Genomic DNA, 16,596 nt, shown 5'->3' on the forward strand with positions numbered 1-16,596 from the left:
GTGTGGAGGGCGACACTCACACTGACATTCATTCATATTTGCTGGATCTCTGCCACGCTTTTTCCTGTCAACACGTGAATCTACATCATCTGCTGTCGCAACGATCGCTGTGTTGACATTTAGCCATAGCTGTTCCCTCTCACATCAAGACTTTGGTGAGTTTGATATATTGTAGTTTTGTGACCCACTGACTTGTACCTGAAGTCTGCATTGTTATATTGACTTGTGACTCTGTATATCTTGCTCTCGTTGTTTAACAATATAGAATTTGAACGTAAACAACTTGTCTTTGTTCTGTTTTGCTGGTTTACAGGGGGATTTGTTAAATAGTTTGTCACGGTAAATTCTTAACCTTAACATAGTATTATCTCGCAAATGGGAAATCACATGCCAGAACATTTTGACAGCATTAGGAACAACATAGTGAAAAGAAATGGCCTTTGAGAGCAGAATGGAACGACTAGACTGTTCAGAGTGAGTGAGTGAGTGAGTTAATATTTAACGTGACATCGGCAATATTTCAGCCATATAGTGACGAGAACATTTAACAATGAAAAGGACTCTATTTATATTATAAAACTTGTCAACGAAGGACAGTAAAACAACCAGAATATCACAAATAGCATTAAAACTAGCATGGACAGTTAAAACTGATATCACTATATGGACAATACAATATAAAAACAGGCTATAGATCGCCAACAACTGGAGGTAGATCACCACACTAGGGAACATGGGGACTTACAGTACCTTTGCTACCTGCATTGACCCCAGTTGGATTTAAACCAGCTGCTGGCGATTGTAGGAAAAGTTAGCCATAATTAAAACAACAAGAATACTACGCTTTAATACCTGGTAGAACTTAAATTTACATCAAATGTTATGGGACTTATGTACCCTCTCAGGAGGAGACTGTTCAGATGCTACATTTCTTAACTTATGTTGTTGCAATTATTGACTGAGAAGGTCATACAAAACTGACACGATTTTAAATTGAAAATTGAAAAATAGATATTCTACACAACGTTATTAGTAAGGAGTTATGGCACACAACATTATACATTGTCAACCTCGTATTTACGTCCATACCTATTTATATTCATTTGTATACAAATGGTATAGTAACATACTTGTACCAACGGCATATAATTGAACAAAAATGTACACGTGTATGAGAATGTGAAGTTTCAGAAAGTTTCACCGTGATAGTTTTCTTTAAACCAGAATTAATTTCAAAAGGCTAAAAACTGTACTGGAATAGTAGACAAAGTATACATGTGGTGACAACTTTCATGCGGAAGTATTCGTAATTACATCACCCGCCACATAGCATATAACCAAGTCAATAAAAGCGGTAAACGTATATGTGCAGACTAAATGACAATGGTTCCTTCACAAATCATTCATCTTACCTTATATATATATGCTTGGGAAGAATACATTTTCCATTATTAGAGGACAACGGAGTTGTTAGTAGAAACATATCCAAAACGATCAAAGTGTTCAAACCACCGGAACGAACAGTAGTGAAGAAGGGGAAAACGTATCGATACCAAGCAGGTGAGTAATAATACAAGTCGTTTATTGTTTTATAATATCGATTTCTCATATGAAGGGATATCTATAGCTACAACTGATGTCCTTGGAAACAGATACGGGTCAGATCAGCGTCTTCCGTTTGTTACAGTTGTAATTAAACTGGCGTTGCCACCATCTGAAGCAGGATCCATCATCATCACCACTCGAGTGCTTCCAGCCTTCCCCTGGTGAACTCACGTCATCGATATCAACTGATATTGTCACAGAGTTTGACCTCCAAAATCAAACGTGACATTCTAATAATCCATTTTACATCAACGTTTCATCAGATTCTTGGTCATATACATCGCCAAAAGATAACTGCCTCTTTTTTTCTCTCAAGGACTTTTCTAATTTCAGTTTGTACAAATTGTGCACCACATGCTATAATATGTTTACCAATGGACAATCCTCTCTCTGTTGGCCATATAGTATACCGTCTAGATGAAAGACGTCTAGATTCATTCAGTTTACAACTAGACAGTTTATCATGCGGAAATTTACAAATCGTGTACTTTACACTGCTTTACAAATCGATTTCGCATATGAAAGGACGCCGATAGCCACAAGCAATATCGTAAAACCCAGACCAGGATGAGGCTAGACACTTTCCCCATCCAACACCACAGACACCATTAGGCTGGCCGTTCATCCATCTGAAGTAGGTAACATTGTCACCATTCGAGTACGTCCAGCCTTTGCCTGCAGTACACATGCCATCGATATGAACTGAAATTATGTGAAAATGGCGTCATTTAGTTTAGCTTTCTTAACACAATTACACTCAGGTTTAAGTCCACGTTTCGTCAGATTGCTGGTTACGCAAAAGCCAAAGCATAAGTGCCTCCTTTTTCTCTCAAAGTCTTTTCCATATTTTCCAACTTATTGTTTATTTGTTTTTGTTTTGTTTGTTTGTTTGTTTGTTTTTTGTTGTTGCTGCTGTTATTGTTGTTGTTGTTTTTATGTTCAAGTTTTGTATCACAGGCTATAACTGTTTTACCATTAAATCATACTATCCTGACAGTCTACTCCTTTCAGATCATACAGTTTTTCGTACAGATAATAGGCGTCAAATTATAGGTCCCTTGACACTTGGCCAAAAATAAAGATTCTGATGTTCTTTCAGTGTAACAGGTCAATGGTTGCACCACACTTAGGTTAACTGAGTTTCTCGTTTATGGTGTTTGTGTAAATATTGAGAACAACACGGGTTTCAAATCAAACGCTTATTTCAAATGCTTGCTTGCAAGTTAATTAGAAATGGACTCTACATCTGTGGATTTATTAAAAAAAGTCAATATGTCACATCGGTATGTTTAGTTCTAACTGTGTGTTGGGAAAGTTTTTAACAGTGTTATTTAAATCTGCAAAATAGTGTGTCAATATTCAAGGAATGAGAAGCTTTCAGCGTGATTTTTTTAATTGCCAAGTTCGGAAAATATTTTTCAGACACTGAGATTTTTTGTATTTCTGACGATGCTTTGGCTTCAAGAACGGAAACAAATCTTGTTTAAAATTGTCCTTGACATTGTTTGTGGGGCCTGTTAGTTAGTGCGGCTGTCACTCATTGGTGACATCGGATTGCCACATTGACTACAAACCTAAACTCAAAGAATCTTAAAAATATTTGCTTTTTATCAATCTGGGGAAACTGATTTACTGACTTAACAATTTAGTTCTGTTCATACCTATGACAGCTCTCGTGATCATTGACTCATTAATGTTGATATCAATCCGTGACAAAATTAAGGATATTGAAAAGAACAATTCTGATATCGGTTGAGGTTCCTGTTCTGTTAGGGCAACCCTTGGTGGTTGAATGCCACACCAATACAGGGAACTAGGAGGCATGTGTTTCTAGTTTTTTTCTCTTGTGTAGTTTTCTGCAAACACCTGGTATCGTATATATATGTAAGATAAATTCAGATTCACCCAATCCTTATTGTAGTAGTTTCATATGATTAGAGATGGATGGAAACGATACGAAAACATGCAAATATAGAATACGCGTTTCCATTGTACAATTGTATTGATAAATAGTTTATGCTTGGATACAGTGGAGTTACCAGGTTTATGGTTCTGATGTGGAACTTCCATGAAATATTTATGCGTTTAGTAAATTGAAAGTGGTGTGAACAAGAAAAGCCTTTTTTCTACGGGTACCCGTGAATAGAATAGACCCTGAGCAACCTATGCTTGCCACAAAAGGTGGCTATGCTTGTCGTAAGAGACGATTAAGGGGATAAGGTGGTCAGGCTCGCTGACTTGGTTGACACATGTCATCGGTTCCCAACTGCGCAGACCGATGCTCATGCTGTTTATCACTGTTTTGTCTGGTCCAAACTTGATTATTTACAGACCACAGTCATATAGCTGGGATATTGCTGAGTGCGGCGTAAAACTAATATCACTCACTCGCTTTTACTAAAGCTGGAGGTGACACTGATCTTACGCTAAGATTCCAGTGGAGGAAATCCTTACTGCTATTGTGCACTAAAAACCTATTTGAATGACTTGTTTGCACTTACAGAAACAAGTACTCCCTATGTCCGTTATCAGAATATCCAGTGGTTAATTTTTAAGTCATCAAACATCTCAGTTGATCACTTGCACGTCAGCAAGTTATTTTATATCATGTGACCTTTGGCGTGGCGGGAATTTCCTCCCTAAAATAGCATAAGGCTGCAATATTGCCAATGTGACGTAAAATTGTAACTCACTCACACACACACACACACACACACACACACACACTAAAACAGTAACACATGTAGGAAAACCCGATGTGTGCTGCGGAAATCGAATGGATTTTCCGATTCTGCAGTTCGGAGTTATGCACTGAACTGGGTGTGCTTTATTACGTGTATAGTTGTTTTGAATTGAAAGTGTATCAGCTTTTTAACTTTTTTTTATTCGTAAAGGCACAGAATGCGTTTACATTATGTGAATATAAGTGAATAGGTTTGAGTAAGTGAGTTTAATTTTACGCCGCACTCAGCAATATTTCAGCTATATGGCGGCGGCCTGTCAAGAATGGAATCTGGACCAGAGTATCCAGTAATCAACAGCATGCATGAGCATCGATCTGCGCAATTGGGAACCGATGACATGTGTCAACCAAGTCAGCGAGCCTTTCGGCCCGATCCTGTTAGTCGCCTCTTGCGACAAGCATAGCCACCTTTCGTGGCAAGCATGGATTGCTGAAGACCTAATCTACCCTGGATCTTGAAGGCGTGTACCTTCGATCTTGAGTAAGTGTGTGTAAAGAAAGGAATTTCAAATGAGAGAAAATCCAGAGAAAATCCGGATTATAAGGTCAAACCAATAAGTCGAGATGTGTTTTACACAAGTGAAATATTGATAGATAATCCCTCTCAGACAATAGCTTTATAATAACATGCAAATTATCGGGAAAATAGAAACTAGACTTCTAAGTGTATAAATTGATATTTTCGGAAATTGTATAGATATTTTATGTGAATGCTCACCGACTCCATCTCGCCATTTGACAAACATGAATTCATCCTTTGGACTTGAATTGATTCTGATGAGATGACCTCCCTCAGACACGCAGGTCCTGTCAGCCGATAAGCGCGTCGTTTCAACGTCACCGTGTATTTTGAAACACATATTCATCGTCGAATTAAAATCATATCCAAGGTGACTTGGACAACCATATCCATCTGAAAAATACATTCTCCATTACAGCCACGGAAACTGGAATATTAAGATTGGAGTTTTCACGTTCAGTTACACAATATGAAACCACGTCTTTTCTCGACTGAACTCTCATCTTTGATCGAAGGGGAAATGTGTAAAGCTCAAAACATAAAGTTACACATGCACAACAGCAGATGTCACTTAGGAGAATGATGCATAGGGCGATATCGTGAACCTTTGCTAACCCTTTCCATTGGGTGTGTGTCAGAATGCACAATGAAATGTTCAGATAAAGGAACATTTTTTCTGAGCACTGTCTAATTACTGTGTTCTTTCCCAAAGGATAGCGGGCGCAGGGTCTCCAATAACGAGGTCCGAGGTAACGAGGTTGAATTTTATTGAAGCACATTGGATCTCTTTCATCGGGAAGGGGCTTCACAGGGTGTAGCAAACATTAACGTGCCATTTCGAAGAAAAACCTTATGTGTGTGGGCGTAGGATATATTGGCAAGACATAGGCACAACCAGGGCATTTCTTGTACACTCCTTTCTTATTTTTGCCCTTCTTCTTCTTTATGGATGCGTCTGAATATCTTCTCATACTAGCACAATCCAAACTTAGCCAAGAAGCCTCAGTTAGATTACAATTGTTTGTGAATATACAGCAACCACCTCTGTCAAATGGTCAGATACGCCATAAGAGAAATACTGCAAAACCACTAAGCCAAAGCACACTATAATACAGTAGGGTAAAGTTTCTCAAGAAGATGACTTGGATTCGGTCCAAGGGGTAACGTTTCAAGTCTTTTTCTCCTGCATCGATTTTGCTGGAATGCCCTGTAAAATCAACCCAACCCATCGCCACACAATTCCCCCTTACCTCTGTTGGTGTTGTAAATGTCCACGTCAGTATTGATGTCAGTTCCCCAGAATGGAACTTCAAGCCTGCCTGGATAGGTGTAGCACTGTTTGTTGTTCCTGTTGTAAATCAGGGAGACACACTGTTGGTATCTCAAACAAGAGCTGAAGCAGTCCAACACGTTGTCCACATTTCTTGGTGGAGCTATGTCCGAGGGGAGAAAGTGCACCAGAGACAGATGCAGCTGAAGTCGGACGAGTGCCATGGTCCAGTCTCTGACTACATGGATAATCGTGATATGGTACAGCAACTGTGGTTATAAGGAACATAAAGAAAGCTCTGAAATAATTTGGTTATTTTCTCATATCAGCCAGTTAGTCATGAACGTGTTCGTAATATAATGAGACATTCTGTTTTAGATGTAACATGTTCACTGCAATAGGTTTATGCTTTTTCCAATCCCTTCAAACTCGACCCATGAAGGTCCAGGGTACGGCGTATTGGTTTGACCTTATATCAGACTGGATTTTCTCTCATGAGAAATTCCTTTTTTCATAAACAGTTATTCAAGCTCCGTGCTTCCTCTCTCTAAATACACTTCTTCAAGATCCGGGGTATATTAAATCTGTAGCAACTCATGGCTGCCATAAAAGGCGACTATACTTGTCGTAAGAGACTCGCTGACTTAGTTGACACATGTCATTGGTTCCCAATTCCGCAGATCGTTGCGCATGCTGTTGATTACTGGATAGTCTGGTCCAGACTCGATTATTAACAGAACGCCGCCTTATAGCTGGAATATTGCTGAGTACGGCATAAAAGTAAAGTCACTCTCTTCAAACTGAAAACACAACAGTCATACACCGTAGGCATTCAGGATTCATTCAATATATGTGGTGATCTTTTCAACAATTTTATATTATATACAGAAAGAATGGATTCGGTCTTCAAAGTTGGAACCTGTTTTACAGCGTCTGTAGTAAGCCTGCTAACACGTGGTAAGTCATAATAAGAAACTAAACTAAAGTAGTCAGACTCTTACGTGAAAGGATCTCATTATAAACTTAAGGCTAACGTCAACAAATCATACCGAGAGAATTAAAGAGCCCAGTATATTGACATACATCTTAATCGATACAGTTTCATTATGATCGAAAACAAGCATAAACCGAAGGTATTTCATGAAGAAAGTGTGTCTGGTAGTGAAGCAAATCTTTGAGACAAGCTCTTTCTGTACCTATAAACTGGTAATCTAACATGTTTCTATTTTGGTGGCTATGACTGATGCAGCAGTGATGACTCTGTATAGCAGCAATTTGTTAACGTTAGATGATTATACATATTTTACATAGGCATACAATTATGTTCGTGAAGGAGTATCTCAATAATATTACTTACAAACTGATCCGGTCTGTTCCGATAGGTGTAAAGACGACGCAAGCACAAGAATTACATTCTGTTTGAATCAAAATACGTATTCTTTCGCTCCATTCATCACATCAAAACTTAATGTAACTGCCGTTTGTTTGTGAAGCCATGATAATTAACCAAAATTGTGCTGTATTGATTTTGACAGTGTCATCTGATACTCCATAAATACGTTCCGTTTGCTCTATAATTCATTACATATCATTAAGACAGGTTACATAAATGATAAATAGACAGTTAAAGCGCACTTGAAATGTTCCGTTTAGAATGAAGTGTTAAGGTGGTAACGTTTATCACAACCTACATTGGCTATTCAGCAACAATAGGTTTCTAAATATCTCATCGAACTTCCTGGTCAAACGGGAACGAACTTCCTGGTCAAACGGGAACGAACTTCCTGGTCAAACGGGAAGTACATATAACCAATCAAGAAGAAAGTAATGTATCAAACTTTCCAACGAAAATGAACATAATATCTTCAATGTTTTTAATTCTGGAAATGTATATAAGCGGTAATGAAAGTAAGTGTGTGTCAAGACACACTAACATGCAGTGATACTCCATTATGATTGATTAACGCGACGTGTCCCCCTTTTCATTTTCTCCAGACTCTATTGTTTTCAATCCCGACCGCATCTAAGGCGTGCAACCATGAATTGTGCTATCGACAAGAACAAATTAACGCCATATTTTATTTTTTTGTCTGGATAGGGTTCTTTAATTCTTTATTGACTTGTTTTACGTGTGCTTTCAAGACAAGTAAGGCATTACAATTATAATGAGATGTCAAAACAATGGTTAATTAAATCAACTGGACCTAATGTTTCGCGAGAATGTGTGAATTGCGCTGCGTTTGTTGTTTTGCGGGTTTGTTTTTAGAGGCTTTTGTTATTTTGTTTTGGTGTTAATATTACCAGCAAAAGGAAACATCCGTATCTTGTGTGTGTTGACACAACTGGCTAATAGGTGCCCGAAACAACGTTGTTCTTTATCACAAGTAATCTCCAAGAGATCCCATCATGCAAACATACAGTCACAAGGATCCAGACATCATGAGTTCATGTGCCCAATGAAACAGATTCGCAAGGGACGAGTGAGTGAGTTTAACTTAGTATTTAACGTCACATCGGCAATATTGCAGCCATATCGTGACTCGCAAGGGACTAACTAGTAGGGGTGGATACAGAATTTTGAGAAAGTTCACTTTCACCTATTTTCATATCTCTGCTTATATTAGCAAACATGTCATGCCAAACATATTATAGGGACAGAGCCACATTCTCCCAGCTGTAAACGCTGGCAAGAAGTTTCGTTCAACAGAGGGTTGAGTTAATTTTTACTTCTAGGTGGAAATTGGCCACATGCGATTCACTTAGTATCCTCTCTATTTTGTTGTCAGAAAGTGGCACAGGGTATTTGGTCATTGTGTTTGTTGAATTCAATGATTGACGTGCCTTATCGTGTGTTTGTGATTTGCGACGGGGCAGACACGTCTGATGGACATCTAGAATCATCTCCATTTGAAGGTTATTCATGGCACACATGTGATTTTTAATCTTTAATCTTAACTCACTCACTCACTCTCAGGATATAGTTGACTTCGTACAATGCGCACTGCATTCACAACGGAGATTACCCCAACTCGTTTACTCTGCATCGAGCATCAAAAAGGAACATTTGTTTTGGGGAATGTCGCTGAAAATATGGTATCACCGTCAGGGTACTATTCAGATCGTTCATGATTATTCTGGCTATTAATGCAACACCACTTTCCTACGACTTTTATAAGATTATTGTGTTTAACATCGCAGATAGATAATTTCAAAGTTACGTATCATGAGTTGACAGTTTGGCTTTGATGATAAAAACCTTACACAGTCCATGGGACAGTATTTCAATCACATCCAACATATGTGACGGTCATATTTGGGATTTTACGTTTTTAGTAAAGTGCAAGTTCTAGTACTTTTTAGACTGAGTCCCATCCGAGATTCGAACACGCACCCTCACAGTCAGGCACCTAATCGCCAGCACACAAAGCCAGCCGCCTAGCCCGCTCAACCACCGCGACTTCCACACTTCAGTCACATTGTCACTATGAAATTTCTTTAGACAACAAAGTTGTTTGTCTGCAAAGGACAAAATAGCTAGAATATCGCAGATATGAACGCCTAAACCGTAATATGAATAAATGGTGATAACAGGCGATATGTTTTGCCTGACAACACACATTCGTGTACACCCAGTGTCAAAGAAACACATCCATTCAACGGTATGAAGTGGAATGTACTGCAACATCCGCACAATTTCGAAACTAATCTGGATAGTTTATGGTAAAAGAGAAACACACAAACTTTATAAACAATAAAACAGTGCAGTTTTAATTATCTTAAACAGGACTACATTTTAATCAGAGTAAGTGATAAAGATGAGTAAACATTACAGATGTATGATCAATATGTACAATTACTATTTTTACCTAAGTAGTGCTTCTCCTTTGCGGCATTGGTCACTATACCATATGCACACGATTGAATATTCAGTCATCATTAGCGTCCTAATGACAGAAAAACGCAACGATGTAAAACGAGGAAGTTTTTTTTTCAATATTCCAAGAGGAGCAATATATAAAGAAGAGCGGAAACCGGGAACCATTATTCCCCCAAACGTTCCATGGATTAATACAGTAAAAATTTAAATAATAAAAGGGACAGTTTTAACGGTATTTTTGGTAAACATCATATGATTTAGCAAGTCCTATGTAGACTATCACTATTTAAAAAATCATGGACCACTTAATACATATCGTTACACTATACTAGGACGGATATACCACATACATGACCATGTACATGCCACTACACCATGCATAATACATCTGAATATATAGAACAATTGAATAGATACCGTTACACTATATATGCAGTTAAGGCCCGTATGTGATGCAGCGTGTGATCGGTCCCCATTTGCTCATGCTGTTGATCACTGGATTGTCTGGTCCAGAGTCGATTATTTACAGACCGCTGCCAAATAGCTGGAATGTTGCTGAGAGCGACGTAAACCTAACCTCACTCACTGACTGACTTCGAGTAGTTTTGTCTTGTTTGTTTTGTTTTTTAATCATGAACATATTCTGAAAATATTGGGTGTTCCCATACTTGTTTCAAGGCGTATAGGTATGATTTTGCCTTTGTCGGGTAAACGTTCTGACCCCAACAATTATAACGGCATTTCTAGTCTGATTGTCACAGGTAAGTTGTTCACTGTTCTTATAGAAAAGCGCCTTAAAATGTCTTTAGCTATAGATGATCTTTTATCATTTATGTCCACTAAAATTACTCAACAGTAATCTATTCATATTGCAAACACTGCGTTCAGAATATTTATGCATGCCGAAAGATAGATTCTATTGTGCTTTTTGTCGGTAATAAAAAGCTTTTGGTTACGTTGATAGAAACAAAAGTGTTATATGCACTGATCACTAAAGATTGTCTAGTAAATTGTTTAATGCCATTCGGAATATGTATTCTTCTGTAAATGCTAGTATTTAACTTCATTTGGTAGAACAGAAGGGTCTTCCACATCTAGTGGTGCGAGACAAGGTTGCATATTAAGCCCAGATTTATTTATCTTTTGAACTTGCAACAGGAGTATAGTGAGTGTGGTTATGGTGTATTTGTGCCACATGAGATTGTTGATTTAGTTGGCTGTGTTTATTTTAGTAAAGGCCCACCGGCCCATCATACAGGTACATACATCATGATGTATAATGAAATGATGAAGCGCCGTAAGATACCGCATTCCATCAATTCAATTAAGAATTTGGGAACTTTGCTTAGCTGCTAGAAATACATATTTAGCTGCATTATTAATATAAGAAGCATTTTTACATGACAACAGCTGTACAAAATTATAGAGATGGAGAAGAGTAATAATACTTTGGATGCAAGGCCTGACGTAGATTATTTTAAAAGTTACATTCTAAGCAGAAGTGGTATTTAGATTCGATAGTGGGTACAATGCAACAAGGGCATGATCTTTCGTTCAGTGCTAGACCGATCTTTCGTCCTTCTTCAATCAGCAGGTGATGATTAGAGTATCGGAGCTTACAGAGTACAATATGGTAAACTGGTACAGTTATTAATTAACAGTAAATAATCCTCACATTCAATTTCACTTTTGACGGGTTTATATAATGTACGTTTGTAATAACTTGATATGCTTTCAAAGGGACACTGGTTATCGATCACAACACACCTTTCCTTAAAACCGGAAATAAAAATGTTAATACAGCCTACATCTTATTTAACCCATACATAGCCGAGTCCGTAACTAAATGGAGAAAAGTGATATGGTACAGTAAACTGTGGTTATAATATACTTCAGGGAATCACTATTTTACGTTCGATATTGTGTACGCTATTTCGTTTCGCAGGGTAAGGATCAATCAGCTATGTTCAAGCAATTCAACAATTTGACGCAAACTGACATTGATATATAAAGATCGCTTTGTAAGATCCCAAAACTGGCAGTGTCCGGGTGATGTAATTAGGGAGGTGTTATAATCCACTGCCAGAAATGTGACTTACGGAAATCGTTGTGCCAGAATCAATCAGTTTATTGCATGAAGGCCAGTGGCCCATATACAAAAATATATATGTATAGTATGTACAACATATACAACATATGACACGTGTTACAGTGAATCTCTTCTCAATGAGAGCGCATGATGAATAAATAGAGCTGTCTCATGTTGTAATAGGGATGCTTTCCTTTAAAGTATTGAATAAAGTTTTGTAGCATTCTTGTATGATCGTAGCCATGGCGGGAAATACATCTGCCTTAAAAAATCATATACAGGACAGATAAATAAAAAGTGAAATTCATTCTCAACAGTGTTACAGAATGGACAGAGCCTTTGTGATTTTATAACGGATGAACATCTTCCTTGATTGATACACAACTCATTTAGACCTAGTCTCAGGCGTATAAAAGCATTACGAGGGTTTGTATTACGTAGGTTGTTTAGATACGACTCGGGTTCAAGTTGAGATTTAAACTCACGATAACAGTCATATCTTGAACTTTCATATAGTGATGAATGCCAGTCCTGTTTAAAGATATCGATAGCCCTGGTACGAAAATGTTTGATAAATGCATTAACATCGCCCAGGGTTTGGGATAACCAGACAAATCCAAAGCCGTATCTAAACAAAAGACTCCGAATATGGGTTGCCCAAGTGTTTTTTACCAATATTATCAAGTTGAACAATCATATTGTAGGTTTTTTTAGGGCAGACAATGTTCGGGCATATTTATTATTTTACCCCAGTGCTTTAAACAGCGCGAGTAAGAAATTATGTACAATGGGTATCTCCCACATTCACCGTACACCATACTATTAGAGGTAGACATACCAACATTTAAAAACCTTTTACATGCAAGAAGGTGAACCTTTTCGATGTCATAAAATTCCTTGAAGCCCCAGATTTCAGATCCATAGAGGAGAATAGGCAGCACTTGGGAATCAAACAACTTGAAAAATATACTGGGACCAACAACCCCCAACTTCGGTATAATAGAGAGCAATTGTAGTAAAGCATTTCCCCTCTACTTGCCAAATTAATGATAGATTTATTCAGGTTTAGTGTATGTGTAAATGATATCCCTAGATATTTATATTCGTTGACAACGGACATACGTTCACCTTTAAAGTACCATTTCTCTACAGCTGCCGTTGGGCCACCCTTACGAAAAACAACAAATTGGGACATCTACCATCATCATTTTACGACTAATTGGTATGTGTGAAAATGAAAATGGGTTACTTAACCCATTGCTACCTATTTAGTAGCATTGCTGCCTTAATTAATCCATTGCTACATGATCAATTACCCCGCGCATCTAATGACTGAGAACACAGTTGGGATTTTTTTTAAAATTTTGGATTGGATAGGGTGCATATTGCACACATGGAGAAAAGAAATGTTTTAAGAGAACAGAAGGAAATATGACTGGCATAAATACTTGTTTCATTTAGTTTCATTGGAACAAAAAGCAAATATTGACAGATGAACAAAGACAGACAGACATATATCACATGACATGTTTCGTGAAGACGTGGTGCTGTGAATTGCAAGATACTGACACCAACTTTTGAAACAGGCACTTAATACTGATCATATCATCTTACTCATTTCTATCAAGGTGGGATATGACTGTCATGAAAGTGCGATAATTACCTCTTAAGAATCTGCAAACAGTTTGTTAGCCGATTACACTGAAGCACAAATTTATCATGTTATATCCAAGATAGCCCGAGACATACAGACATCATGGTGAAGCATATTTATATACAGTCACTGAACTGTTATGTGTCTGCTCGGCCATAATCGATACCTTAGTTACAGACCTTAATGCTTTTGACCACTACATCTGACGGAGGCTTGCTCATAATGATTACAATTCATTCCACATATTCGATACTTTCATACACTTAGTTATGCTAGGTTCACATGAAATGATATAAATAAACAATAATCACAAGTATGTACTCAAAACAAGTACAAGGACGAATTTGTCTCCGGCGAAGTCCTAAACAAATACAATACTACAACAACAAACACGTATTAATCGCAGGAATTGCGAGGATTGATCGCGATGACGATATATCATAAGCAACAACAATGATTCTATGTAATCTTAGGCTGTGAATCCAAGGCAATACAGGATTTTCACCTCCCGATGTCATGTGATTCTTTTTCATTTTTAACAAATTCTTTCATTTTTATGATACAGTTTCAATTACAGCAGATGTATATCCTCTAATTGAAGGTCTTTAAATGCTCAGTGAATAGTAACTAATGTTGATTTATATACTTACTCTCTTATATCCTGTACACATACATGCAAAGTACAAATATAGTCAGTAGTAGCATTTCTAAAAAGTAAATAGATGACCAGACAAAATGAAAACTTCTTGAAAATTTATAATATTTTACTATTTATATTCTACTGTTTTTATACTCCATTCATAACTGGGTTTCATTGCTTTCTTATTACACTCACACACCGTACACTTGATTGTAATTAATAATATTACCGCATTAAGAGGACTACTATATGTTTTACACTTAAATATAAGTTGTGACGCGAGTGTGTTTTTGGATTGTTAATATCTTTTTTGAAATTGTACTGATAATATCTTTAACTACTTTATTTACGTTTCAAGGAACTGTCTTGGCTTCGATTATTTAATGTATTACAATTTTGCAAAATGTTCAAAGTAGACTGATTATTTTGCTAGAGTCCTCATGCCCCAAAGGCAATGGGCTCATGTGCCAATCTGATAGGATATGTCTTTTCAAGATATGTTCCTACTTAATTTTATTCACCCGATATTCTTGGTGCCATCTTTTTGGAGATCCACAAATATTAATATGAGGCTTCGTCCTTGTTTACACTCCACAGTGGGTAGGGAGCCATGTGAATGAAACATAGCGAATACAAACACGCACCCCCTTGCAACAAACGTACTCATGAACCAGAAGATTCTGGTCAGTGATCTAGATTTCGAGTCATATCTTCCATTCATGGAAATCCTCTATCCTTTTGGCACCGCAAAGGGTATTGAAGGTTTAACTGGCACAGTTAAAATGTTGTCATCTGGCTGCCTTATGACTGAGTGCAGGAAACACATCTACATTCAGTCTGTGTGAGGTGTTTTTGTAAACATGTATAATCATTGAATAGGTGGGAGTTATTATGGGTCACAATTCGCATCATATAATCTTCAACGGTAATATTATTTTAGCGGCACGCCTTTCAAGGTAGCACTCCAGAGTTGCCCCTTTTAGCCAATCTTTCGTACATAAGTATGTGTTTTAACTGTTGGTCAACACGAGGCATATCGAGATAGTTCTAAGTTAAGTGTTCCAGAATCTGTGACTGTATATATAATGGCTAGTTGATGACACACATATGGACTTCCACTGGAGTTGTGTCATCATTCGGCCTATCTGAATAGGTCTGCCTCTTCATCTGATTATTAACATCCACGTACATCTAAGACTGACCGTTCACCGTGAAATGTTTTGTAGAACCGTTTCTCAAGTGTGTGTTGATCTTATATTTGTGACCCATTACTTTAGATTTGACTAGATATGTTATACTAGAAACATCTATGGTGAATCCTTGTATCTTGCTCTTTGTCTGCTCAGTACATATTACTGAATATGTTTGCCTTGTCATTGTTTCATTGTCATACTTTAATGGTTCATAGGGGATTTCTTATACCTTTCTCCACAGCAAATTATTAGCCGTAACACGTCGCAGACTCTCCTTTCTACTACATCTTTAGCAAATGTTCCTGTGTAGGTGTCTCCTCATAGGACGTTAAACAGCAGCAATGGGATTGTGCGAGATGCTATACGTTGTCCCTCACGACATAACTGAAGCTAAATTTGTTGCTGAATTAAAAACGTTTTGACAATATAGAGAGACAATGAAACTATCAAGACAAATACTCCTTCCAAAAAAAGAAAATTAAGCAAAACGTATTTTCAATGTAAAATCTGTATCGATCTCGATGGCGGTTTTGCTGTCGTTATTGAAAGGTAAATATTCAAAGAATACATAGCTTTTAGTGAGTGTCAAACTGATTTACATTGACAGCATCACCCGAACGCAACCACCCTCGCATGTTTTTGTTTGTGAGGCATACAGCATGGTTAAAACAATTCAAGCAAAGAGACTCGATCACAATAAAAAAAAAACACAAATGAATAATCGGTATGAGAAAGATAACCAGTGTATATTGTAAGAGACTTGTAGGCAGATGCCAGAAGGAAGAAGGTAAAAGCTTAAAACAAGAATGCAGGTCATGAGACGGGTCGGATAAGATTTTGTGACAGTCTAACCCCACAGTCAGTATTTTGCCAGGTAACAAACACACATTCGTGTACGCCCAGTGACACTGAAACATATCAGACAACTCTTCCACGGTATACTGTGAAATGTTCTGCAACATTCGCACGATTTCGAAACTAATCTAGATATTTCATGAAAAACGA

General features: G+C 37.6%; 1 protein-coding gene across 1 annotated transcript; it reads right to left on the reverse strand.

Annotated features, from left to right (window-relative positions):
• Positions 1–2,104: 2,104 nt before the first annotated feature.
• On the reverse strand, positions 2,105–6,362 carry LOC137277045 (uncharacterized). Its single transcript, XM_067808706.1, has 3 exons — positions 6,119–6,362; positions 5,067–5,261; positions 2,105–2,307 (listed from the first exon to the last, which is right to left on the reverse strand). Exons 1-3 carry the CDS (start codon positions 6,360–6,362, stop codon positions 2,105–2,107), a joined length of 642 nt encoding a protein of 213 aa, XP_067664807.1.
• Between the last annotated feature and the right edge of the window lie 10,234 nt (positions 6,363–16,596).

The sequence above is a fragment of the Haliotis asinina genome, chromosome 3 (genome assembly GCF_037392515.1).
Source record: "Haliotis asinina isolate JCU_RB_2024 chromosome 3, JCU_Hal_asi_v2, whole genome shotgun sequence".
Taxonomy (NCBI): domain Eukaryota; kingdom Metazoa; phylum Mollusca; class Gastropoda; order Lepetellida; family Haliotidae; genus Haliotis; species Haliotis asinina.